Raw genomic sequence first — 27,336 nt, 5'->3', positions numbered from 1 at the left:
TGAGATCAGATCCATTATCACACAAGTGCCGAGAAGTTCAATTGAGTTGCTGGATGAAGATGGAGGTTGGTGGGGTTGAGTGGGTGGTGAATGATGATGTCCTCCCATGTCCTAATCCCCAAACCCGCTCTTATCCACCATAAATTAAGGCACAGGTCCCTGATCCCTCTCCTCACTCCCAGTTCAATAAACAAGTCCCTGATCCTTCTCCTCCTTCTTGACAAACTCGGGCTGCTGATCCCGCTGATTTAAGACCGAGGTCTCCAATTCCTCCCTCCCTCATTTGGCCCATCAAGTTAATGCCAGCTCTCAGAGCAATCCCATTGATCCCATTCCCTCACTTATTTCCCCACAGCCTATTCACTCTGATATGCTCATTAATAGCCCCTGTTTCTCCCACCACACACTACACTAGGGGTAATTTAGAGTGGTCAATTAACCAGACAAACAGTATGTCTTTGGAATGTATGAGGAAACTGGAGCACCAGGGAAAACCCATGAGATCATGGAGAGAATGTGTAAACTTTGCACAGGAAGGACTAAAGGTCAGAATCAAACCCTGTTCACTGGAGCTGTGTGACAGTTCTATCACTTGCAGCACCCCTGTACTGCATCCCTCTGACTCCAAATCAAGGAATAGGCCCCCCAGTCACTTCATTTGCACTCACTGCAGTATACAGCTCCAACGGTTCTCCTTGCTCCCTATTCCATGCTTGATCACGGCAGACGGTTTCAATGGCTCTCCTCTCTGAGTTGCAGCCTGATCAGGTCAATAACCTCTGGCCATCCTAACCTCATGAAACCCATCCAAGGCTATGCTTCAGGGTGCATATTTTCCATCTTAAGAATAGGTAACGCCCATTTAATATCAGATTTCAGCCTCAGCTAAAGTCTGCTGTGGAGAGTTAACAACCTAAAAGACACTGATGCCCCAGTGCAACTGCCATCTAGTGTACCCAAGCTTGATTTATGTCGGCCTAGGAATTCCAATGAACCCTTTTGGGTGCACTTGAATTTCTAGGCCGTTGTTAATTAAACCAGGGAGTCTGTGCAAACTCAAGGTCTTTTACAGACTGTTAACAAGAATGGATTATAAATTACTGGACAGTATTGCTTTAATATATGTATACACATTTGTAATCCCAATCTATATCTTCTGGATATTATCAGTGCCATGATATGGTTCACTGAAGCAGTACCAAGTTTTGCACTTATGTCAGACACAACTCTGCAGCTCATTGCAGAGAATAACTGTTTAGCAAGTTTAAAACTGTTAAATATTGTTCAAAATTGTCAGCAATTCTTCTCAGTAGACTGGTTATGTTGAATCTTGACAAGGCTGCAGTGTGACCACCAGTTGCAGAATCTTTTGCAGCTGTGGCAAGGTAACTGTCATGGTCAAAATGACTACATTTAATATTCTTGAAAATGTTATAATTACATGGTTATAAATTCAGCAGTATCACATAGAGAGCACATATTGTATTTCATTGATGGTTCTCTAGTTTGCAACAGGATGTTTAGAATTACTGCATCAAAATACATTTATTATATAATCAAGAAGCAGCATTTGAAGCACAACTAATGCAAGTGGTAAAGATTTCAAGGTGAATCTTCAAGGTGAACATTCTTTTTTAATGAGTCTAACATGGTGGAACCCTCCTCTAAGGCACACTTAACAACCCCAAGGGAGATAGATGGTCAGCCTGAGGAGGGAGCATTGGATAAATTATTTAGCTCAAATGATCAAGAACATGTGATAATGACAGTGGGAAATAAGACCCTGCTCACCAGGGAACCAGCCCACATCCTCCTTCAGCTGTCCCATCTTGGGAACTCTATCTCACCAGGACTACGTCTGAGACTGTCCAAAAACACCGCACAAGATCTGGATCTGACCAAAATTAAGTACAATATGCACATCTATGCAGTGTTGCTTGATTCATCAAAACCACAATAAATCACAGATTATATGACAACAAATGGCTCTGCAATTGAATGCTCGAGCACAAAATGTTTTCATAGCAGTCCAGAAGTCCGATCCGAAGTGGATGAGTGGAATGTAGGGCATAGACAGGGTCACATTAATATGACCAATGATGCTGGACCTGGGTATTCAATCAATTAATTAATTTCCATAAGAGTCTTCCAGTTCATTAGTTCAGTGCCATGGCTAACATCTAGCATGGGTTCATCTTCAATCAGCTCTTTTAATGTTCTACAATTTGTGCAAAGAAAACATATTGCTAAACGTAAAAGCTTGTCCATTAAACATCTTGCCACACTGCTGCACACTCAAATGACAGAAAGTGCCAGAGAAAGGGCAAAAACCACTTCATGACCCAGGATGAGGGGAACACAAAGTGATCACCAACCCAAGGAACACCTACTTACATCTGGAAGGAATAACATCTTCCATCAGAGAAATACCTAGCATGAGCTGAAGAATTTGCTCAAAGCACACATTGTATTGTATTGTCAGTAAGACGTTCTGATTACTTATTTGGGTAGATTTTCTATACCTATGGTGAGGTAAGGAATGCCAAAGCATTGCTACTTTTTAGCCACTCTAGATAATCATGTGTACATGTGATTTAACCTGCAGCCAAGCTGCTGATCTACCCATTCTGGAATTTTACATAACTTAGATAATGGTTCCATCAGTGGTGCTAATAGCAATCAAGTAATGATTATTCATTAAGAAAGAAGTGCAGTATTTGATTTGTCCAATATTTTAATAAATAGATATCTCAAAAATAAAACTAAATGCAAACATTTTCTACCTTTTGTACAAATTCATTTTTCAACATATGGATATCACTGTCAAGGTATGTGTTTATTGCAATACTTCTGGTAAAGGGTCAAGTCACAATGCGGACAATCCCAGGCTTTCGACCCAATGCTTGTGAAGAAATTCCAAAATATTTGTAAGTCAAAATGATATATAATTATCTGCAGTTGACCTTATTAATAAAAAAAAACCTGTCATGGTGGGGAAAAATTTACATGACCTTTTCAACTTGTGTTTAAAATTACCAGATGTCCATTGTACGCAATCTGCATCTTGACTTGCAAATGCTGCCGTTAACTCTATATTGCCATATGCACTCCATAATTTGTAACTGAAATTGTAATATCAGGGAATTATCCCTGAGAATTTCGACCCATATTAGAATAATAATTTCATATTTATGAAACATTAAATATAGGGACAATCTATAACTTGCTACAAAAGCTTCATTACACAATGAAATATTTTACATAATATACCAGCATTAGTAAATTCTGATTTTACAACAGTTTGCAATTTCACATAAATGGCATACAAGGTACATGTTTATGGACATCTGTAAAGTTTCTAGTACATTGAACATTATTTATTAGAGTTTAAATTTAATGGTAAATTTTGCAAGGAGAGACTGCTGAATGAAATATCACTGAACAATAGTTTGGAACAGAAGGTCACTTCTGGCAATAAGTGGGCCGCATTTGTGGCACTTCCAATTTTTCCATGATTCATTTTAATACTCAGAAAATTGGAAGTGTTGCCAGAGGTAGCTCAACAGTTAAATTACTAAAATAGTAATCCAGGGGTCTAGACTAACAATCCAGAGACCTGAGTTCGAAGCTCCCCAGTGGCTGTAAAATTAAAATTGTTAGCGTAGGTCTTCCCCAGGTTACGGCAGGTTCCTGTGAACTGTTTGTAACCCGGACAGATTGCAAGTTGGAAATGCCACCATGAATTGAGTTCCTAGGCAGCAGAAGATGCTGCAGCCTTGCAGCAGCCAGTCTCCCAAATGCTTGTTCATCTTTTACTGACTGTACATAAATTGGGTATTTGCAACCTGGGGAGGACCTTTAATCTGAAATTTAAAAAAAATTATATCCAGAAAAATATTGGGTTGTTGTAAAAACCCATCAGGTTCACTAATGTCCTTCAGGGAAGGAAATCTGCCATCCAGACTCATCAATGCGGTTGACTAAAATAGCCCAGCAAACCATTGAGTTCAAAGGGAGTTATGGTCTGCTCTACAGATCGATATACATTTACTATAAATTACATCTGCACAGAACTGCTGAAAAAGAAATTGAAATTGAGAACAATGACTCTGAACACAATTCACCAATATGGTCACCCACTGAATTTGCATCCACATTAGCAGTGCTGCTTCATAATTTAATCCTTTATACTGATCCATGTTTGTGTCTCTAATGGAGGAATCTCTTCCCCATTCACATGCAAAAGTATTGAACACAGAGGTGAAGATAATGTCAAAAAGGCAATACTGGTGAATCTGCAAGAGCCGAGTGTTTACATTAGGTTAGCAACCCTATGGTTGACCCAAGTTGATCTTTTGCTCCAGAAATGTCATAAAAAGCAAGGTTAGTAGAAGGTTATGAAGTTTAAAGTAAGTAAATCTGGTATTTTGAGGCTGACACCAGAAAAACTGATGGACTGGCATAAAAATCCAATTGGTTCAATCATGTCCTTCAGGGAAGGGATTATGATAGCACTGTGCCATCTGACTTTACACATGACTTTGGTCACATAGCATACAGTTGTCTTTTAAAGCTCTCAGAGCAGTAAAGATGAACTGTTAGGAGCTGTCTCTTCCCAGTGCTGAGGTAAGTGCTCAGTCAGGATAAGCACGTTGTGTATGCAATTTGCACAATGACTATGTGATATCAGCAGCAGTCTTGATATTAAGGAAATTAATTCTGTAACAGTGATAAAAACAGAAAACCTCAGCAAGTTAGGTAGCATCTGTGGAAAGAGAAACAGAATTAATGGAGGGTCAAAGAACCTTCCTCGGTTCAGATGCAACTGACCTGTTGAGTGTTTCTAGCACTTTTGGCTTTTATTTCAGATTTCCAGCATCTGCAATTTTTTGATCTTGTTTCTGCAACAAACTGTGTTCTTGATGTAAATGTGGTATTAGAATGTCAGTGAACTGATTTCACACTACCATAAACTGCAAGCTTACAACTCCCTTATTTCAGACTTCTTGCTTTGCTCTACAGATCGATATACATTTACTATAAATTACATCTGCACAGAACTGCTGCAAATTTTCATTTTCAAGCATTCAATCCGAATCATAAGAAAAGAAATAGGAGCAGGAGTAGGCCATCTGGGCAGAGAATTCCACAGGTTCACTACTCTGTGGGAAAAGCAGTTTCTCCTCATCTCTGTCCTAAATCTATTCCCCCGAATCCTGAGGCTATATTCCCTAGTTCAAATGAGTCTTTACCACTCCAAATAATCCTGCTATGATCTTTTGAAATGAAATAATAAACTCTGAAAGCATGTTGTGACAAGTCATCTGGGACAACACCTGTTTTCAAAATTTAGGCAAGGTATACTTACCAGCAGTTAAGCAGTGTTAAATAAGGTAGAAGTTAACTGCATAAAAATGACCGTTATAAATAAAATAGGTCCCATTCCTCCAGAAGCTCTGTGTATGCAGGAGGTCATCCACCATATGGTGTTGAAAGTCAGGTGCAAAATGCATTATATTGCCATCTCCAATTACAATATAGGCTTCTAGTTATTATCTTATTTCTTAGTTGTAGCTGGGTAATTTTGTCCAGGTGGCTTGTGATCATAAGCACTTCCTACATCTGTCTGAACAATTCATATATACACAACATGAACTGGGATTGTTGCAGGAATGGGCACACTCAGGGCCCAGGCAGGTAGTCAAAAGACACAATGAATGATCTCAGTATGGTTTTGAGAAATCTTGATCTTGGGGCAATAGTAAATTGAGGGAAATTGGATTAGTTGTCCATTATGCACCTCACCTGATATTCAGTCAATGAAAATGGAAATCAAGACCCTATAAATGAAGCCAAACCACTGTTTTCTACTAATATAGGAAGTCAAATTTACCTTTGTTATGACAGTTTGAAGCACAATCAATGGGGAGATTCTAGAAAAGAACTGTAATAATGTTGGATTGAAAGGGTGAGGGAGGGATGAGGAAGACAGGTGCTGGAATAGAGTTAGCTTGTGTTTGCATTCCCAGGTCCTCAGTCTGCACAATGGGGAGGGTGGTACCGAGTCTAGCAGCAGTGCTGGGAATCTTGATTTTCCTCCAGCTAGATATAGCGTATTGGCTCAGTTTTACTCTTCAATAAGAGTAGGGGAATACATTCCTCAATCCATCCTACTCAGTGCAGCAGTTGAATGCAGTAGGATGGAGTTTACTGTTCCATGAACATCTCACAAGCATCATTATAGAACTGACTGGCTGAGAGAAAACAATGCAAAAGATTTGGTGCTACAGTTTGAAATGGGTATGGGGCTTCAGTAGCCCATTTTGCATACATCCTAATTCTTAATTCCATTGTATTATCAGCTTATCTCCACGATTCAATCATCAATACTTTGTCTTATTGCTCAAATATTAATGGAAGCATATTATAATACTATATCTGATCTTTCCATTCACCTGCCCTCAATCCTTCATGCAAGCCACATCCAGATTTTTTTAAAAATCAGGCCCATATTAAATGAACTTTTATGGTTAATTAAAGGAATCTTTATGAACAGGAAATTTCATGACTCTCATGTAGTTGCTGTTTCTGGCTAGTAAGCATTAATTTTAGTGGGCAAGGGACATCACTAGAACATGTTCCATTGAGGTAGAAAATTTTTGTCTAACGCTATCAACTAAAGGGCAAATAAAAAGCACATCTAAGTGAAACAAAAAAATTAATCTGCTTTACAACTCTACTAGTCTGGAGAACCACATCAACAGCTTAAAGATCCAAAGATAATAAAAGAACAAAGTTATTTTTTCTTGAAAACAAATCAGAATCAGACAACTACAGCCTGTGCTCTACTTTTAATGTTGCTTGGCAGCATTAGCCACACTTCTGACAGAATAGTGTGGCTGCCAGCTATTGAAAGGTCCTGATGCATCAATGTCCTCACCTGAGATTTGTGGTAGACAGCCAGTTACAGTTTACAGAATTAGTGGTTTCTTGTTTACTATGCCAATGGCAAGAGTGGAATCTACTCATTATAGGTGAAGCTGCAAGTAGTGACAAACTAGTAAGTGGCAGAGGAAAAGGAAGAGGAGGCAGCAGAGAAATGAATACCTGTACTTCCCTTGAAAAACACTATCTGTATAAAATAAATAAAAACTTTTTGCCTTTTATTCCAGTGTTCCAGGTCATGATTCTAGTTGGGACCCGTTTTCTTCCCCTCTAACTTCATTTCACTGGGAGGATCACTGCCAATCTTATGCTGGGTCACTCTGAGGATCAGACAGAGGAGTAGAAATTCTTCATTGCGTAGATACATATGCAAGAAGAGTACTGCCAGGGAGGTTTAGTTTATGCCAATTTTTTGAGACCTGGAATGCAATATAGTAATTTGCATGACAATGTGTCTTATGCATTAATAACATGAATGCCAGGCCTCCTTCATGTAAATTCCATTGGAGACCCTCACTGCAACCAATGGTGCAGCTTTGAGGCAAGCTTGTATTTGAGTGACATGCAGTTAATGGGGACAGGCACTATGCAGGATTAATTGCATGGAAACAGGGTGCCAATGGTGGTCAACCAGCAAAAGACCCCTTTGCAGGCTGTGCCCCCTCAGCTAGTAAAAACTTACCTTGTGTAAGAGCTACCTTAGGACCATCCCTGTGGAATCAAGTCACTCCTTCAGCCCAAGTGGTGATGGGCCATTTCACTGTTTCCATTTAAAGGCTTGCTTCTGTGATTTAACCTCAACAGCATTTGTGAAGCATGTGCTTGCATTACAATTTCACCACAATGATGTCAATCATTCACTTTACGCTTATTTGTGCCTCTGCAGTGCTCCTTTGTGCGAGAGCATGATATGCATGAAGGGCTGTGCTAGAACCTCCTGAAGCTGCTATGCACACACGGAGTAGCTGAATGCAGTTTACAATTGGCCTTCAAGTAAAAATCTATCAATGTGCCAATGAAAACATTGCACTATGTGGTACAATTTCTGGTTTATGAATTCCATACCTTAAAAATCTCCAAGTTGTCAATCCAATGCCTTAGATCTTGTAAGTAGCAAGGTAAGGTTGCACCCTTTCCATATAATGTATTAGGTCTGCTTATTAGATGCCAAAACCATACATCTTCTTGAAAGTCATTTTGTAAATTCAGGTGGCTCACACCAGGCACAAATATCCCCTTCCCCCTACCATCTCCATCATCCACCACGCTCTCTCTGTCATATTTTATAGAGTCATTGAGGTATAGTACAGAAGCAGCCCCTTCAGCCCACCATATCCATGCTGACCATCGTACCCATGCATACTAATTCCATTTTCCTATATTTGGTTAGTAATCTTCCTCGTCCTGGTGATTCTAATTATTTCTTAATTGTTGTTACAGTCTCTGCCTCCACCACCTCTTCAGGTAGTGTGTTCCAGATTCTAATCACCCTCTGGGTGAAAAATATCTTCTTCAACTATCCTGTAAATCTCCTATCCCTTATCTTAAACTCATATCCTCTGGTTTTAGACATCTCTCTATGCAGAAAAGTTTCTCACTACAAACCCTATCTCCGCCTCTCATAATTTTACCTACCTCAGTCAGGTCCCCCCTCAGCCATCTCCACTCCAAGGAAAACAAACCCAATCTACACCATCTCTCCTTATTATTGAATTGCATCAACCCAGGCAACATCCTGGTCAATCTCCTCTGCACCTTCGCCAGCGGCAAGATTAATTTATTAGCATCTGTCTTAGATGCCCATTTTGTGCTTGGGCACCCATTACAAGATCCAAGTGGAAGACCGTAGGCTGAGATTGTTGTCAACATCTCCATGTGTGTGATGTATTCATGTACTGAGGCCCCTGCATACATCTGGTGACACTAAAGGGCAGGAAAAGCCTCATTTGACGTTACTTATGTGTCATGCACAGTAGACCTGTGAGAAAGTTGCAATAGGTCTTAAATGAAAAATCAATGCTTGCTTAGACATTGATTACAGGACCCAACCCTACCTTGGCAGTTGTTAGAGAGTCCTAGGCATCCATTTACCTGCAGGTCAATGCTGCCTTTGCTTTCCACCATTAGTGCTGTCCTCCAACGCTTCTCCTTTCTGCTGTCCACATCATCAGTGCCCTGTCCCCACTCATTGCTCCCCTGCATCAACTCCTTCCCTCCTCACCTCCCATACTACTGTCTTCATATCTCACATCCTCACCAAACTTCACTTTCCGCAATGGTGGGAAATTGCAGAGGAAAAGCCTATTGAACCATGCATAAATCCATGAACCTTATTCAGTGAAATACTGGCGAGCCAATCCTTCATGCGTACTGTCTTCCAAGTGTCCAAGCCCAGTACTGGTTAATCCTGGTTTATCCATTTCTTCACCCGCCCCCCCCGCCAGGACAAACAAGCTACTTCAGACAAAATAACAATGAATAACAGTACCAAGTAATATTGAAAGAAATATTTAAATATTTCAGGTGCAAAACCTTGTGACAGGATGTCTTTTTTTATATATATACCACATCATATGACAAGACATGTTCCACACAAATCGAGAAGGTGTGATGTTAAACAGGGCTACTTGGATGCTGTACAGGACAGGTATTACAGTTGGACGACAACTGTACTGTTACAAAGCAGATGGCAGTGGCATGTTTGAAAGAGCTTTGATTCAATGTCAACTAATGTTAAATATCACACACTTAATCAAGCAGCTGAAGAAGGAACCAGTTATAAATGTCCTGACACAGGCAGTACACAACGGATTGAGCGTGGCCACATGTCCTCAGAAAGCAGAGCATTGTAAAAGGTTTGCCGTCTGACTTAAGTGCTGCCCACATCTCATCTGGCTCTCAACAGGATGTCATAAAACTGTTAAGTTGACCCAGAATTTTTGTATTACAGTAACTTAACAAACAGATATTTTAATAAATGAGACGTATACAAATGAAAGGAGGGAAAGAGGAGAGAGGGTCAGGCAACAGCGACTTCTTTACATGTTTCCTTCTTGTGTTCAGATAACATTCCAGAAGCAGACGTTCAATACATTTTCATAGCACTGACCTCTCCAGCCCATCATTTTTTCCCTAAATAATGAACATTTTTATTATGACACAAAAACACAGGGCTTTGTCTTCCTGGAAACTGCCAGCAGTCCTGTGTCAAATAATGGCATTTCCCAGTGTAGATATCTCCAAGTTGAAGATCCCCTCAACTGTGCTCTGATGCTGGAATTGCCACAGAAATCAGCCTCAGTACACGAGGGTGGCACTAGCTAATACTGCCACCTCACCACTCCTGGGACAACGGTTCGATGCTGACCTTGGATGGCATCTGTGTGGAGTTTGCACATTCTACCTGTGACTGCATAGATTTCCACCAGTGCTCTGGCTTCCTTCCACATCCTGAAAAAATATGTTGGCTGATTAACTGGTTATTGAAAATTTATTGAAAATGAAAGGGAGTTGATGGACTTGTGAAAGAGATTAAATTCCAGGGCTGCAGTAAAATAAGGAGAAGGGAAGTGGGTCTGATGTGATTGCTATGTTGGGAACCAGTATGGACTTGATGGGCTGAATGGCCTCCATCTGAGTCATAGCTAACCAGTAAGTAAATGTTGCAATTCCCTACAGGCTGGCACAGGAACAACATATCCATTCATTTTAATGGAGAGCTCTCAGGAAGTTATGCAAGTTTAAAGTATTTTTTTAATTAACTAAGTTTCCTTAAATATATTTGCTTGTTAAAAAAAATGTTTTAACTATTATTATCTAATGTTTCAACCTTTTTAATTCTTTCATTAATCCTTAATATTTCTGAACGTAAGCACAATGCATCCTGGTGCAGGACCTTGTGGTGTTGGATTGGGACAGCATTAATAACTGATATTGGTGGATCCTGGTAAGTAAGAACATACAATTCAGAAGAAAGCCACAGACAGCAAGTGCTGGCCCATGATAGCCTCATGAAGACTTCAATACCATTTTGGCTTTAAAGATTTGAGGTAAAAAAAATATTTTTTTCATATCAATTCTTACTAACATATCAGGCAGAGATGGATTAACACAGAAAGGACAGTGTTAACAGTAGGGTGTGACTATGTTAGCTATAAGAATTCAGACACTGGACGTTTCACAGAATCCATACCCATTTTCTCAAATATGTAAATCTGAGTGATGTAAAATATATTAATTTCACAAACATGACAATTCTACTGATAAAACTTCAAAAGCTCTCTGCTTTGCCCTGCCACATCTGTTGTTTTATATATTCAAATAGTAAGGCCATTATTCTTACTGAGTGATACATGATGTTTAATGCTCTGGATATAATCCTTTAATAGACTGGAACAATCAGATGAAGGTATTGTCAATGATGATCTTGCATCCAAAAGGAAGCTCTGTGGCTTCAAACCTTTGAAACTTAGACCGACTGAAAATGTCTGCTTGTGTTACAAGACAGTAAAAGCATTGCAGTATTCCCCTTAGTTTGATTTTAAAAGGAAATGACTATCAACACTAATCCAGGTGCATGCTACTCTCTTAATAATTTAATCTTTACCAATGTCAAACATTTTACCAACATAGAAAGTAATTTCCCCTAAAGAATGTTGTATACTATATATTCCAATGATGGCTTTTTTAAAATGTGGTCTTTATGTTAATAAGATATTTAGGTCTTTGATATATTTAACAAAATAATAACTGCAATTTTAAATTGAACACTTGTCCACTACTATGTCTCTTTGTGCATTGTGCTGCAGTGGTCTTTCCTGTATAATCCCATTTATTTTACAAGAACTTCCTAGTTTTACTAAAGTTTGCTCTCTCACCAAAGTAGTTTACATATATTGACATTGTTCCACATCCATTCACCTTCATATGTTTGTCAATACAATAAAAACATTATCATCAAATTCTGTAGGCATTCTCTACTTCCTGTAGAGGTGAAAATACTTGTATATGGGATTACAGAAGGGTAAAGTTTAAGACAAATGGAATGTTTGGGCCTACTGATTGCTTGTAATTTGGCGTTTGTTGTGACAAAATGTAGTGGACAGAGACTGCTGTGTTATTTTCAGTAACTTTAACATTTATATAATAATGGAGGTACAAGAAATTTTAGGAGGGGACATAACATCTTACCTACCACACAGGCAGATAGTCAAAGTCTTTTTCCTAGGGTGTGGGAGTCTAAAACTAGAGGGCATAGGTTTTAAGTGAGAGGGGAGAAATTTGAAGGAGATCTGAGGGGTAAGTTTTTTTTACTCAAAGGTGAAAGGTAAAATGGAACAAGCTGCCAGAGGAAGTGGTAGAGGCAGGCATAATTACATGTTTACAAGACACTTAGATGGGTACTTGGATAGGAATGGAGTAGAAGGATACAGACCTAAAATGGACAAATGGAATTAACAGAGATAGGCATCGTGGTCAGGATGGACGAATTGGACTGAGTGGCCCATTTCTGCACTGTACAACCCTATGACGTCAGGAACTCACTTCACAAAATCCAATTTTCCTGACTATTCACCAAACAATTATGTACAGAAGTTTGTCTTCAATTGCAATATAGTAACAATTATGAATTTTACACTAGTTCTGAAGTTAATTTCTGTTGAAATCACTGGAGCATAGACTCAGAACTTCAATGCGCGTGTTATACTTGCACAGTTAGCACAAGATACATAAGCTAATTTATCCCCAATCTTTAAGGAATTATCCAGTAACTATTTGAAAGTTGCAATTGGTTAAGCACTTATTATTAAAGAAGGCTTGGTACGGCAACTGCTCTGCCCAAGACCGCAAGAAGCTGCAGAGAGTTGTGGACACAGCCCAGCGCATCACGGACACCAGCCTCCCCTCCTTGGACTCTGTCTTTACCTCTCATTGTCTTGGTGAAGCAGCCAGCATAACCAAAGAACCCACCCACCCGGGACATTCTCTCTTCTCTCCTCTTCCATCGGGGAGAAGATACAGGAGCCTGAGGGCACGTACCACCAGACTTAAGGACAGCTTCTACCCCACTGTGATAAGACTATTGAACAGTTCCCTTATACAATGAGATGGACTGTGACCTCACAATCTACCTTGTTGTGACCTTGCACCTTATTGCACTGCACTTTCTCTGTAGCTGTGACACTTTACTCTGTACTGTTACTGTTTTTACCTGTACTACATCAATGCACTCTGTACTAACTCAATGTAACTGCACTGTGTAATGAATTGACCCGTACGATCGGTTTGTAAGACAAGCTTTTCACTGTACCTCGGTACAAGTGACAATAATAAACCAATACCAATACCAAAAGGCATTTCATATTCTGATAACATTGCACAAGAAAGATTTTTCTTGAGATTTCAACCATCTTAGTTTTTCTTATTTCCCTGTCTCTGCAGTCCTTTGTTTCTCTAGTATCACTGCAGAATTATCTTGGCTATTCCCTTCATCAGGTTGCACAACTCAAACAAATCCCTTTGGTCTTCTTCAGAGATGTAGCTCTTACTGCTCCAGCATTTAATTTTAATTCATTCACATCATCTCTAAAATTATCCTCATCAGACTATGCTACACAGTCTCTTGGACTTTTACATTCCTCTCTGCTAATGAGGCCAAAATTATATTCCCTTACCACATTCATGTCGTTCTGCAAGAGCCATTCTTTATTGGGAATGCCAGTCACAATATTTTAGGTCTTAGATCCATAACTTTCTGTCTATCAGTTTAAATGGACCGTAAGGCAGAGTTTGGTTCTGTGATTTACTAACTAGTTCTTAATTTTTCATCAAGATCACATATTAGGGAGTCAATTTCATTTAGGTACCCAAAAATTAATCTCATCAGCAATTGAAAATAGTGTGAAATAAGGACCATTTCTGTGCCATTTTGTATCAAGTTGGAAATTTGACCAGGCCTTCCTGGCATGGTTCACCCTTGTAATCCTAGTACGATTTCTGTATTAGTGTGCAATGGCAAGACCTCATTCCCATGTCATCCTGTGTACACCAATAACTGGGCACCTCTGCAACAATGCAATTTCCTCACCACAGCACTGGATTAAAGCAGTTGGCTTTCTACCCTGTGTCCCTACCCACCTTGGCCACCCCCCTCAACAACATCCATTATCAACCTGCCTCTGATTTTTACCTGTACAGTACTAGAGTGTGAAGGAATTTTCAGACTCCTGTCTAATGTGTACTGAAGGGCTCTACCCCCTCCTCCCCCCCACAGACGGTAAAATATCATAATAAGGAAACTTGCCTCTACTAAGCTCCCTGTGTTGCTCTGGCTTTCGTTGTACCGGTGATGAGCAACGGTGGCTGGAGACCATAAAGGAGCGGTTGGGAAGAAATAAACCTCAACCCCTAAATCCATCTGTTAGGAATGTGTCATCCCCAAAAGATAATGGGCAGCTGTGACTACCAAAGAATAAAAGAATGACGTGAGATCCCAGGATAGCTTAAATTGACTACAGGAAATATTCTCTCATGGTTGACCATGACCTGAATATTTAAGGAACTGAAACTGGTACAATTCAATTCCAGGTTCTGAGGGCGACCTTGGGATGCTACATGAATGCAGCATTTGACAGACAGACTCAACCTTGGGAAAGTCAGCAATGCTGAAAAATACTGCACCTGCTAAGCCTCATCTTCTGCTCCTGAGGAAAAATCAAGGAAGTCACGTTACATAGAGTATAGAGCTTCAGCTATTTCAGTAACGCTGTGCTGGACAACTAAGAGGAAGACATGGAACCGATCAGCCATAGTCTGCTAAAATGATGTTGAGACTAGGGAGCTGAATATAACAGTGGCCTTGACTTCAAGTGACAGACAAGTCCAGTGATAGGCGAGTGCCAGTTGTTAAGGTCACAGAACATTGCAGACCTCTACAAGACTTTCTTGGTAAACTTTAGGCTCTGTAGTTATTGCTCATGAGAAAGATCATGATAGGAGAATGGATATCTCTAGACCCTAAAGGAAAGTGGGCCCTTCTCTGCCTCCTCTTGGAATCCCTGTGTATGCCTTGCAGTCCTTCCCCTGCTTATGATCCAAATCCTAACTTTCCTATAATTCCAGTGGGAGCACCATTCATGTGTCCGTTGAAAGTAACTTGCCAAGTTCTGAAATAACAATGGTCAGCAAAAGCTTCGGTGGTAATTGGAAGCAAGTTTTAGGATGAGATGTGAAGAAACATGTAGAAATTTCAACTGGTAAGGGAAGGTTTATGTAACTAAGTGGTATGCAAGGGCATATTGACCACATTTGAGTGGGACAAGATCACAGATTTTGTTTTAAACTAAGTTCATGTTCTCCATTCACTATCTTTCCATTATTAGTTCAGACCCATGGATTATAAGAACAGTAGTGTAATCATTGAGCAATGGCATTATTAAGTAAAAAGCGGAAGCAATAAGAAATGGAAACATTAACAAAGTGAAAATATTAACATTACACAGAAATAAACTGTATGAACGAAAATACTCAGCCATGATGTGGGAAGGGTTGTTAACAAGTTGCAAGAGTATTTCAGTGTTCATTTACGCAAGATATTTCACAGTAAGTAGCTAAAATGAGCAGAAAGAATAACAATTTGCCTGAGCCATTCCCTCTGCCAACCAGAAGACAACTTGATACTGTTTGAAGTTACAGCGGAAGTCAAATAACTACAACATATTTAAATTTTCTAGCATTTAAGATGATACTATTTGATAAGTTATTGACAGAAATTGTTTGTCTGAAATACAGCTGAGTGTTGACAATTGCTTGCACTTACATAAACAAAATTAAAATGGGAAAAAAAGATTTAAAAATACGCACATTTACAGGAAGACCTTTCTATTGTAACTAACATATATTTATCATGTGGCATTTTCTCATGCATAATGATGTTTATCATGAGGTGTCCATATATTGATACAGATAATTAATGTATCCACACAAAATTCAATTCAATACTGAGGCAGAATAATAAACTTTACAAGCTTAAAATAGTTAGTATTCTGCTAAACTGACACAATAAAGAAATCTGTATCTACATCAGTAAGCTAATTCCTTATATCCTTTTCCCTCACCACTGGCTGTTTGAATGGAAGTTAAGCAGACTAAACTCAAATTGCCTTACTTAATCTACCTGTGCTGCTGGGTTCAGGTGATCTCGGTAGTCTGTGATGCTCCCTGTGCAAGTGGACTGCACGCTCAAAGAAGGGGGTAAACTGACTGTTTGTAAACCAATGGGTCTGCCCTGCAGCATGACCATCACCACCAACTGTTAGCCTTTCATGTTCAAGTAGGGGCACAGCAATTAAAACAATCACTCAACTGCTTTCAGTGCTTTGGTCTGAGTGGATCTGGGTACAATGTTCAAGGCCTTCCAGTTGTCACTCTTTTGTAAGGATGTCCAGTTCACATAATCCCAGAAAACAGGAGATGCCTTTTCACTTCCACCTCAATAAATGGGGTGTCTATGCATGTCATAGGTTCAAGCACTGAATGCCATTCAAGTCAGACCCAGGAAATACGACAGGAATTGCAAATCAAGCAATATCAACATCAGAACCCCGACTATTTGGATATCATCAACAGATCATTTTTCCTATTTGTTATGACTTCACTGAAATGAAAGTTGGGTGGCTTCCAAAAAAGATAGTTGATTTGGACTGCAAGATTCCAAGCAATGAAGATAAAAATCTACAAGCCTATTATGTTTTCTTCATGTGAGATATCTGCATTGCTGGGGCTACAGGAAAGGTACACTAACTGGCTGCATTCTTCCTGGTATCTCTTAATCCTACTTTGTTCTTACTGAGTTTTCAGACTATTGGTTAACAATATACTTAGAGTAGAATTCTCTTGCAAGTGGCACCATGAATAGAAACTACAAGGATTTTCTGATGCATCATTACTACCAGCACTGCCCATTTCCATCACTGTAACATTGCCTCAACAGGTTTCTGCCTCAGTCCCTGAAGCCCCCATCCATGGCTTTATTTCCTCTGGATGTTCTAGCTTGCGCTGACTAATTCAACCACTGCTCCTTTAATTTTCAACCTACATTGTCTCCAAGTGAAGCACTGACTCAATTTTAAAAGATTCTTTTCCTGGAAGATCCTCCTTGGGATGGAAATTCTGTTGCTTGGAAAATAAGCACGATTATGCACCATGTAATTATTTATTTGAGAACCTATTGCCAAAGACATTCGTTAAATCACTGCTTACATGGTATACTTTGAGATTCTGAAGTGCAGTACTCCTATTCTTTGAAACTTCTGGGTAGCATGCAATAGTGCTTTAACAAAAATGTGATTCGCAAACAGCTTGAATATAGATCATGCCCTTATTACTTGAAGTGGCTCCCAATCACAGCCATCACTTTAAGATCTTCTGTGACGCAGGAGATTGTACAGGAGAGTTCATGCAATGCATGCAAATTTGGAGTTAAGTTATGGTTTCTGCATAATTACTACAGAAGGTCCAAGATGTATAACTTGCACAAACTAGTTACATTAGAATATCACTCTCTGATGCTTTGCAGAAAACTGGCAAGGATCAGCCAGCTATAGATTTTCACAGATCCTTGCAGGAACAAACAAGGGCAGAGCTTTTGCTGTTCGCAAGGACACGAGGCTTAACATCTCTGATACTTCAGGCATCAAAAGGAGTCATTAGTCATTCACCAATGAACATCTGGCAGCTCAATGCCTGTGAATACCATCATGTGACTGGAAGAGTACCTTGAGTGCATCGGAGAAATTATACCCCACAACCATAACTGGACATACTGAAGCAAAGGAGAATGTATTGGTGTGCTTAGGCATACCAATACATTCTCCTTTGGACTAGAAGTTAAAGAGACATGGCCAATTTTAGGAGTACTCAAGTTCTTTAGGAAATGGATGGGTGACAGACCCCACCCTCCTGGGTCATTCTCTCTTCTCTCCTCTCCCATCAGGTAGAAGATACAGGAACCTGAGGGCACATACCACCAGGCTCAAGGACAGCTTCTATCCCACTGTGATAAGACTATTGAATGATTCCCTTATACAATGAGATTGGACTCTTGACCTCACAATCTACTTTGTTTGATCTTGCACCTTGTTGTCTACCTGCAATGCACTTCCCTGTAGCTATGACACTTTACTCTGTGTTCTGTTATTGTTTTTACCCTGTACTACCCCAATGCACTGTGTAATAAATTGATCTGTATGAACAATATGCAAGACAAGATTTTCACTGTACCTTGGTACAAGTGACAATAATAAACCAATACCAAGGGAGTTATGGACAAGTTGATTGTCCGTATACATGGAAGCATAGTTCACATGGCTATCACAGAGGTTAAGTTTAGATAACCAAGTACCTTTACTGCTTGTAATTTGTAACACAGAATAAATCACAGAGTTTAGTTAACCAAGTCATTATTTAATTATCCCAAGTCCACTCTGCCATAGGAGCTCTTTTAGACTGGGGTAAGAAAAGTGAGGCTCAACCCATACCACTGAGAAAGATGCCCACAGAGGTCTGACGATTAACTTCTGTGACATGCATTGCTCCTTTGTCGACGTTCAATTGGTTCCGGCGTCACCTCTAGGGTATGTCTGGCATGGAGCAACAGTGATGCCATCAAGCAGAATCAATACCCAATTATATGGAAATATTTTCATAAACTAGAAATTAAGAAGCTATAACTTTTAACCAACTTTTAAAACAATTTACAGAGTGTGGAATAAAATTAAAAATTTTATTGAAAAAAATAAAATATTTTTAATTCTTTAAAGGAATTTTAAAAACTACGTTTGATGAATTAGAATCTACTGATAAAATTATTTTCAGAACAAGAGATAGGTTTCCTCACAGTTATTATGGCTTGGCACATTAACAAAAACTCGGTTACATCTCACTCAACAAGGCTTAACTTTTTCAAGAACGTTTACAGTGAGAACAATGAATAAGAATTTCTCATCAAAGATTTCAATGGAAATTTCATAAAGATTTGCATTGATGGCAACTCCAACAGCACACCCTGTGGAGGAGCAGGGTATCACTGACCTCATGGACTAGACTTCCTTATGTAACTGCACAGTTAAAATGGCAGATGTAACTATCACTTTCACAGCCTGATGATAGCAAATGTAACAGTTTTACCATCATTAAAGTAGCGGAATCTGGACCAATGAGGAACTCCCTGCAACATGTTCAAAATGTCACATATATTTTAATAGCATGAGGGTGAGTTGTCCAAAAATCATATGAAGTATTACATCCTGTACTTTCAGTAAGAGAGCGACAATATAAAAAAAATACCTTGGCCATCAGAAATATAACATCTTGGGGTATCTGGCTCCCCATTTGACATAGTATTGGCCCTGCCGCAAATCATATTGACTAGATAATTTGCATAGTTTGGGCACTAATTTTATTCATAATGCATTGACATGGGCATCATGCAGTAATCTGCAACTCAGAAGAGCATCTTGCCAAAAAAATTGCAGTATGGACCAGCTCAGCTTTATGATGGGGATTGAGAGGGCTGGGGGAAGAACTATCAGCACAGAAATGCCCAGCACCTCTGCTAATGGATTTTCGGTTCACGAAGAGAAAGGAGTGAAAACTATTTTTTCTCCCTTATCTCTTCATGCTGTAAGTGGCTTACTATAACTTTCCCAGGTCCAGGAATTTTAAGGCCCAGTATTTTTTTTTCACTCTGACAGTAGAACACATTTTACAATTTTGCTGTGTTTCATTAACCTGCCCATAGATGGATTGCACAGTTACAGACCATTTATCTATGTTGCTATACCCTTTCTAATATTAGTCTTATATGGATGAACAATTATCTCAAACCAATAATAGACTACATGTAATAGACAAAGTATCCCAAAGCATTCATTGTACTTTATTTTTTCATGGCTACTGTTTTAAAATGCCCAGACCAGTTATACTTCTTTTATATCTAATAGGAGCAGTATTTATAGCCTTTCTACAGTATATAATCTGAAACTGTGGGAGTTCCTGATTTCCTGCTTTATCTGCCTATTTACTCCTGCTCAAATGTAGCACACTATTTCTTGGCCGAAATATTTGATAATTTACTGTAATGAAAGACATCTGGTTTTACTGCTTGAAAATAGACATCAAGACATTAACACTTCAGCAGCTGTACAAACTTTTTATAGTCTCACAAGAAACAAGAATAACTGCTGTGAAGGGACCATTGTAGATTAAATTTAAATCATTTAAGAATCAATCACATGCATTATTTATCATTTCCTGTAGATTGTCACAAAGAAATAACATTCAAAATTGCAAAGTAATTATGTCACCTTTGTTCTAAAACATGATGTTCAAGAGAACTTTTTTTTAATGTAGTGTCTGCACATGTGTGGGCTTTTTTTTGGCAAATAACATGGAAAACTATGCAATGTGCCAGTTTTGGACTCTTGTTTACATGCTGCAATATTTCACTCATCAGCCCAGAGTCAGAACATCGTAATTTATGAGCAGAAGGCAACTTGCTCCTTGCAGCAGCAAAGGTCAGTGCTGCCTACATAGAATTACAATGCTACCTACTTTGGAAGTAAAAAAAAAATTTAAAAGTTAACACTTCTATATTTTAAACTGACCAATAAATATATTTTTAAGTAGTAATCATTTTTTCAAGATTTTCATCATTGCTTTTCTGTTTAAAATACTATGATCTTCCAACTTTGCGAAGGAAATTTTTTTTTAATGAGATGAGAGAAATTTTACAGCTTTCTCTTTGGAGTCAACCACACTGTGGGAAATTATGGGTTGGATTGTAATGTGCAGGAGCACCTGGAGTTCCTAAGCATGTTGTATTTCCAACCTACTGGCCTCCAAGTTTACCTGCAGCCCATTAAACTACATGTGATAAATTCTCCCAGAAGGGGCGTTAATTGTCCAACTTAACTAACTCTGGTCTGCATTTTTAAATTTCACATTGGGTTTAGGTTTTTCCAGGCTTCCTGGTCCTCACCAGTGAAAGCAGAGTACAAACACAATGGAAAGTGAGTGGGCTGAAGAAAATATGCCAGCAAATATTGTGCTCACAGCTGTTTTCTGGCCTTCTTGTTGGAAAGAGTGCATTCTCACTACTTATGCTAGGAGCTTACTTTACACACCTTGAATCATCTACATTTTGAGGTTTGGAGGTGTCACATCAGACCCACCAACATAAATGACTCTTAACTGCCTTGTTAGTTCAAAGAAAATTGGGGATAAATAATTAATACTGCTATTGCTAGTTTTTACCATCCATTAAACAAATTAAAAAAACACATAGAAGTAGCTATGTTCTGCCTATTCAAGAAAACTTTACTAAGTCTGGCTTTCTATTCTTTAGGAATCTTCTGCACATTACCACTTTCCTTTCAATGCTTTTTCCTTTCAAACCTTTGACCTTCATACATATTTGTTAGGTGGCATCATTACAGTTTTGGGTGACTAAACAGTCCAGCTTCACTGTCCACTTCCATAAATGGACCTTAGACCAGAGAATGCATTCATATGCCGGAGTCTAGGTAAATGTAAGACCTAGGAGTCAAACACTCTTGACTATACTCCAGATTAATGGAATGCATTCACATGATCGAGCTGATTTTCAGAAGGAAGATGATGATAATACAAAATTTATCTGGCGACAGCTTGGAATAAGTTTAACTTATTTAATATTAAATGAATAATATGGAACACAAATATTTAGTAGAGAATCACATCAATCAAATTAAACCAAACCAAACCAAACCAATAAACAAATGAAATTGTTGGCTGCTAATTTGCAGCATTAAACAGAGCCCTGAGAAATGACCATCTGCTTCTTTGCATGACTATTCTCTACCCCAGTCTTTGTGACTAGCCTGTTATCTCTTTGGCTTCAGTCTGGCTGCTGTCTGATTGTAACATAGCCAGGATATAAAGAGCTGTGAAGTAATGATGCAGCTTTACAAAACTCTGGTTAGACCACACTTAGAGTACTGTGTCTAGTTCTGGTCGCCTCATCATAGGAAGGATGTGGAGGCGTTGGGAAGGATGCAGAGGAGATTTACCAGGATGCTGTCTGGATGGGAGAGTATGGATTATGAGGAGAGACTAAAGGAGCTAGGGCTTTACTCATTGGAGAGGAGGAGGATGAGGGGAGACATGATAGAGGTGTACAAAATATCAAGAGGAATAGGTAGAGTGGACAGCCAGCGCCTCTTCCCCAGGGCACCAATGCTCAATACAAGAGGTCATGGCTTTAAGGTATTGGGTGGGAAGTTCAATGGAGACGTCAGAGGGAGGTTTTTCACCCAGAGGGTGGTTGGTGCATGGAATGCGCTGCCTGGGGTGGTGATGGAGGCTGATACGTTGGGCAAGTTCAAGAGATTGTTAGATAAGCATATGGAGGAATTTAAGATTGAGGGATATATGGGAGGAAGGGGTTAGATAGTCTTAGGAGTGGTTTGAAGGTCGGCACAACATGGTGGGCCGAAGGGCCTGTATTGTGCTGTATTGTTCTATGGTTTTGTTCTATGTAGCTATGAATGTCCTTGAAGATAACCTCAAATAAAAGGAATTGTGTTTCTCTTCACTACATACATTACATGCACATGTTATTCCACAAATCCTGCTGACAAGCAAACATGTACCCATAACAGGATTCTTGTATTTGAATGGATTAGCCAGACCAAATGCAGTATTAAGTTACTAGGCCCAGAAGATATCAGGCTTGATTCATGGTCCGTGCTAATCTCATGGGCAGAATTTCAGCCAGGTACCAATCGATGTAAAACTGGTGATCTTGGGGCACTATATTTGGGACAAGGAAATCAACCAAAATTCATGCCAATCACTGTCCAGTGACCTCTGCTGAGGCATGCACGTAGGTGGCTGTCTGCTGTGAATAGAATCAGCCTGCCATATTCCAAGAGCTACCATGGTCACTGTGTAATTTCACCCATGACAGATATCCACAGCTTACATAAGAAAAACTGGAGAGTTACCAGACAGTTATCACTATTCAAGGAACCATATCCGTAAAAGCATCAGTTGGCTTCAGAGGAGACGGAAGGAAAAAAGAAAGGAATTACAAATCTTAAGACTAGTCACTTCAATGACTATTTTTTTGATTTCTGGGGCAAAGAAATACCTTTAAGTAATTAGTATCCATCTGGAAAACGCAAGCACTTTTTGTTTTAAACATGAGCAAGTTTATATAAGGAATATATAAGACATACATAAGAGGTAGAAATACACAGTGTATGCAAGATTTATACAACACATAATTTATGAAATTCATTGAAGGTTTAAACATTTTAAATGGATAACAACCCTTTACAAAGACCTATAAAGGCTATGAAGATATAAATAAAATCTATTGTTTACATTTCCATAGAAATTCAGTCCAAGATACTCCGGTGACCGTTAAGAAACTAAGTAAAATGCTGGGATCTTAGTTGGGATACAATTAAATCTGACTGTTAAGACAAAAATCATGCATTTCTGCAAATAACAGCAGTAAAAAGGATTCACTTTTCAAAAATAATAAAGGACCTATAAGCCCTGTAAATTTTGTGAAGGTATAGTTTATTTCTTGTCTACTGCCGAACACCTATTATGTAAAAATGACACTGATAATTTCTTTCTATTTTGTAGCAAAATCCTTCCCATCAAGAAGCATTATTATGGTAACCAGAACATAATAAATTATCTGGTTCTGCATTCCTGTTTTGAACATTCCTATTTTGGAATGGCTCTAACTGTTCACAGAAGTGAACTGGCATTTGTGATCCCCTTGACATATTTTACAATTATATATATAAACAAGGACATTTAGGAGGAATCGAGTCTTCATTAAAATAACAAGAAATAATTGAACTTTAAAAGGAACAGCAGGTGAAATATAAACAGCACCTTTTGTGTGCAATACTAGGTATGGGTGAATTTGTGACTGGCTCTATGCAACCTATAAAACTCACACAATTTTTCACAAAATACTACCAATAAAGCCAAGGTTTGATTCCTCGTTTCAATATGCAAAGAATTTAACACTGGTCACAGGCACAACCCATGAACATCAATTTTTATGAAATGTGGAACATTTCCAACTGATAAGTGGATGTTCCTTGCTGCCCTATGAGGCTCAGGGGGTGACTTGACATATGAAATTTAGATAGGGTATGGTCAGCTTCCTTGGGCTTTATCTTAGTATGTACCTTTCAGCTTCAGAGGTTATACATATACTTACAAAGTTCAATTTACTATATCTATATTACATTAATAATTACATTAATGGCCTCCTTTGTACGTATTGAAACTGAGGCTGAAATTCTGATGAAAAACTACTATGAAAGAAATATCAAAACCATAACCATGCATTATCTAATTAAATTGTTGTTTTTGATATTAACAGAGGAATTACAATGCATTTTAGAATTTACTGATAGTATCGACATTTCCCCTCAAAAAATCTGAATGAATCATTGTTTTGTATGAACAAATAAATTACCTGGGAGCAAAGAATGAATTTGGTATTAGCTACAAGTCCAAACCTCAGAGTAGAAACCCTGTATAAAGACTGTCTCCACATCTGCTTGGACTGATGAAAGCAACACAGACTCACCATGAGGAGATTAATGGCATTTTCTACTGCTATCCTGCTACTTGTGTGGCCCAGTTGGGCCTGCACTCAGCTGCTGTAGTTGGAAAGTGCACGTGAGCAGCCATGGAAGGGAGTGCCGGCTGCTGAATATGCTTGTCAATGAGGTCTCCCTTAGGATGAAATGGTCATAGGTATTTTCATGATCCACAGTAAGCTGACTATGAGAGAATGGGAACTATTCCCGTAGATGAAAAGCCTATCAATGACTGCCTGAACTCACAGGAATCCAGCAATACAGCCTATCCTAGTGCCCAAAGATGGTACCAGTTCCTCACCAAAGCTGAAGGCAATTAAATATTTTGTTTTGTGAATATAGTGATACTCACATAGTGATAATACTGTTACCTGGGTGATATCTCTGATGCTGCAGTGAGCAGCAAATTGTGAGACGTGCAAGATATTGCAATGTGGAAGTTAAGAGTCAATGTGACTTTGGCCTCCACAGAAAGTACAATCTTGAAATCTTTAAATGAAGAGCCCACTGCGAGGAGACAGGCTCCTCCCATCCTGCTTCCACTAAATTCATGTTAATGTGTTTGTGCTTGAAATTTTTTTAAATTCAACTCTCCACCCAAGTTCACTATTGCTCAAGAGAAGCAAATGACACTTATGGAAAAGTTGTTGAATCCTCATCAGCCTTTCAAGTTCTTTCAAATTCCATTGTGTAACTGCGAGTTACTGTACCTCCCAGTTACGCAATGGAATTTGAAAGAACTGTGAAAGCCTGATGAGGACTCAACAGTTTTTTTCCACAGATGTAATTTGGTTTCCATTTTCCGCCTTTCCCCCAAACTAGGGGAAGAGATTTTCCTTAAAGATCATTCAAATATGAAAATAATCAGATCTGTAAAATATGAAGTGGGAGATGACCTACTTAAGATCATTCTCCTCACCAATGGTTCACACTGTGATCACTATTAAGCTGCAAAAGCAAATGTGATATATTTCTAAAAGCACTCCCTGTTGAAACTTATCTATTTTAAAGATTGTACAGTCACATAAGAAGTGCACTTTGTTGCTCAGATCCAAAAAGTACTTCATTTAATAGATTAGTTAAGTTTACCATTTCCAGTACTTTTAAAAAAAAGTTGACATTACACCCTTTAGGATAGTGAGAGTTTAGTGAGGAGATAAAACTCACTAACAAAATATAAACTGGAAGGGTTTACCATGGATATTTTAGTTATGACACATTTCCAAATGAAACAATTATGCTTAGATTTTAAATAAACCCTACAAAAAATTATAGTATCCACTTCTGGAGTTTTATTTTCCAGCCTTGTTAGGATTTCTTCCTTAGAAATCCAATGTTGTATAATTAAATTTTACATACAATGTGTAGATTCAAAACAAAAGCCTTGAAATTAGATCCTGAAGCATGTGTTTATTGGGAGCTAATCATGCAAAATTTGATTTTACCTGAAAGAAATCATGCTTTCAAACATTTTCAGGTGAAATTATACTCATTGCATTAGTGTGCCTGATCTTTTTCTGGCATCAAGCACTGATCAAATGATGCCATCATACAGCATGTATATTGTCAATTTTTGCCTGCACTGATATAAACTACAACTAAAAAGGATCTAAGTACCACTCAGGAACTTGGATTGCATTGTGCCAGTTTGTTGTTTTCCCCTACTGCTAAAGGGATTTGGGAAACCTAATTGATGGCTTCGGAACTGACTGCAAATCGCTCAAACACCTTTCAAATTTCACTGACTGTGCTTAGGTTAATAGGGGGTGCTTTCTCCAGCTTCTGGTTGCTGAGATACTCATTCCATGGATGACACTTTGATGACAATGCGAGCAGCATCTCATCTCTGGTGGTGACGTTGGGACAAACATTGGCCACACAGGACCTCCAGACAGAAGGCAAAGATGTGTTCATCAGCACCAGCTAACAAATATTGATTCAAAAATTTCCTTTGACTACCTCATGAGTTTTCACAACCTAATTGGCTACATTTTCCTGGCTAAGCCACCCATTGTCAATGTTTCTTCATCAAACTAATATTTTCCCCTGTTGGCAATGAAAAGCTATAATCTGAAAAATGGATCTTAGAATAATCAACTAGAGAGTTAATTATTGCATCAAAGTGGTCCGATGCCCTCCTTGATGTTGCATCTTACCATGTCATTCGTCCAATCAGCCTACCTCATTTGCTGGCAAGGTTGCAAAAGGCTTGATGACAGCTGCCAAAGGGATCTGTGACTGCTTGGCCATGTCTGCTGTGCTTGGAAAGCAGTATGTTGTACAGCGGATGAAACGAGGGCTGGCATTTCCTTTAAAAGATAAATAAAGTAAAAACTGAACATCGACTACATTCCTAAACAAATGATTAAAGGCATCCCACTGTTCTAAGTTGAGGATGTATCTTGTGCAAATGCAGAGATCATGTGCAATACTGCAGTCAGATAAAATTGTGTCAGTAGATCTCCTGCACTTCTGATGTCAGAATTCAAGCTCAAGGCTACCTTTCTCCAAATGTTCGGAGAGGTGGCCAATTAGTAGCCTTATCATTACTATCTCCTTCAGCAAATCAAAAAGGCAAACAGCTATGATTAAGTTGAAAACCCATTAAAAGCACGGTCTAACAGCCAGGAGAGGTGAGATAACAAGGTTGAAAGACAAGTGAGCACTTCATTATTCCAGCTGCATAACCTGCCATACATGAACAATAGAACTTATT

The 27,336-nt window shown here is 38.9% G+C and overlaps 1 protein-coding gene across 2 annotated transcripts in view; it reads right to left on the bottom strand.

Moving 5' to 3' along the window:
- The window catches only part of sec24d (SEC24 homolog D, COPII coat complex component), a 128,789-nt gene that overhangs the window by 61,573 nt on the left and 39,880 nt on the right, over positions 1 to 27,336 (bottom strand). For both annotated transcript variants that reach the window (XM_052010332.1, XM_052010333.1), the window contains one exon: positions 26,802 to 26,929. In XM_052010332.1, the coding sequence (XP_051866292.1) occupies positions 26,802 to 26,929 (128 nt within the window). The remainder of the gene's footprint in view (positions 1 to 26,801; positions 26,930 to 27,336) is intronic.

Source organism: Pristis pectinata, chromosome 2, assembly GCF_009764475.1.
Source record: "Pristis pectinata isolate sPriPec2 chromosome 2, sPriPec2.1.pri, whole genome shotgun sequence".
NCBI classification, from domain to species: Eukaryota; Metazoa; Chordata; class Chondrichthyes; order Rhinopristiformes; family Pristidae; genus Pristis; species Pristis pectinata.
Note: the sequence above shows the minus strand (reverse complement) of the source record. Positions and strands in the feature narration are given on the sequence as shown.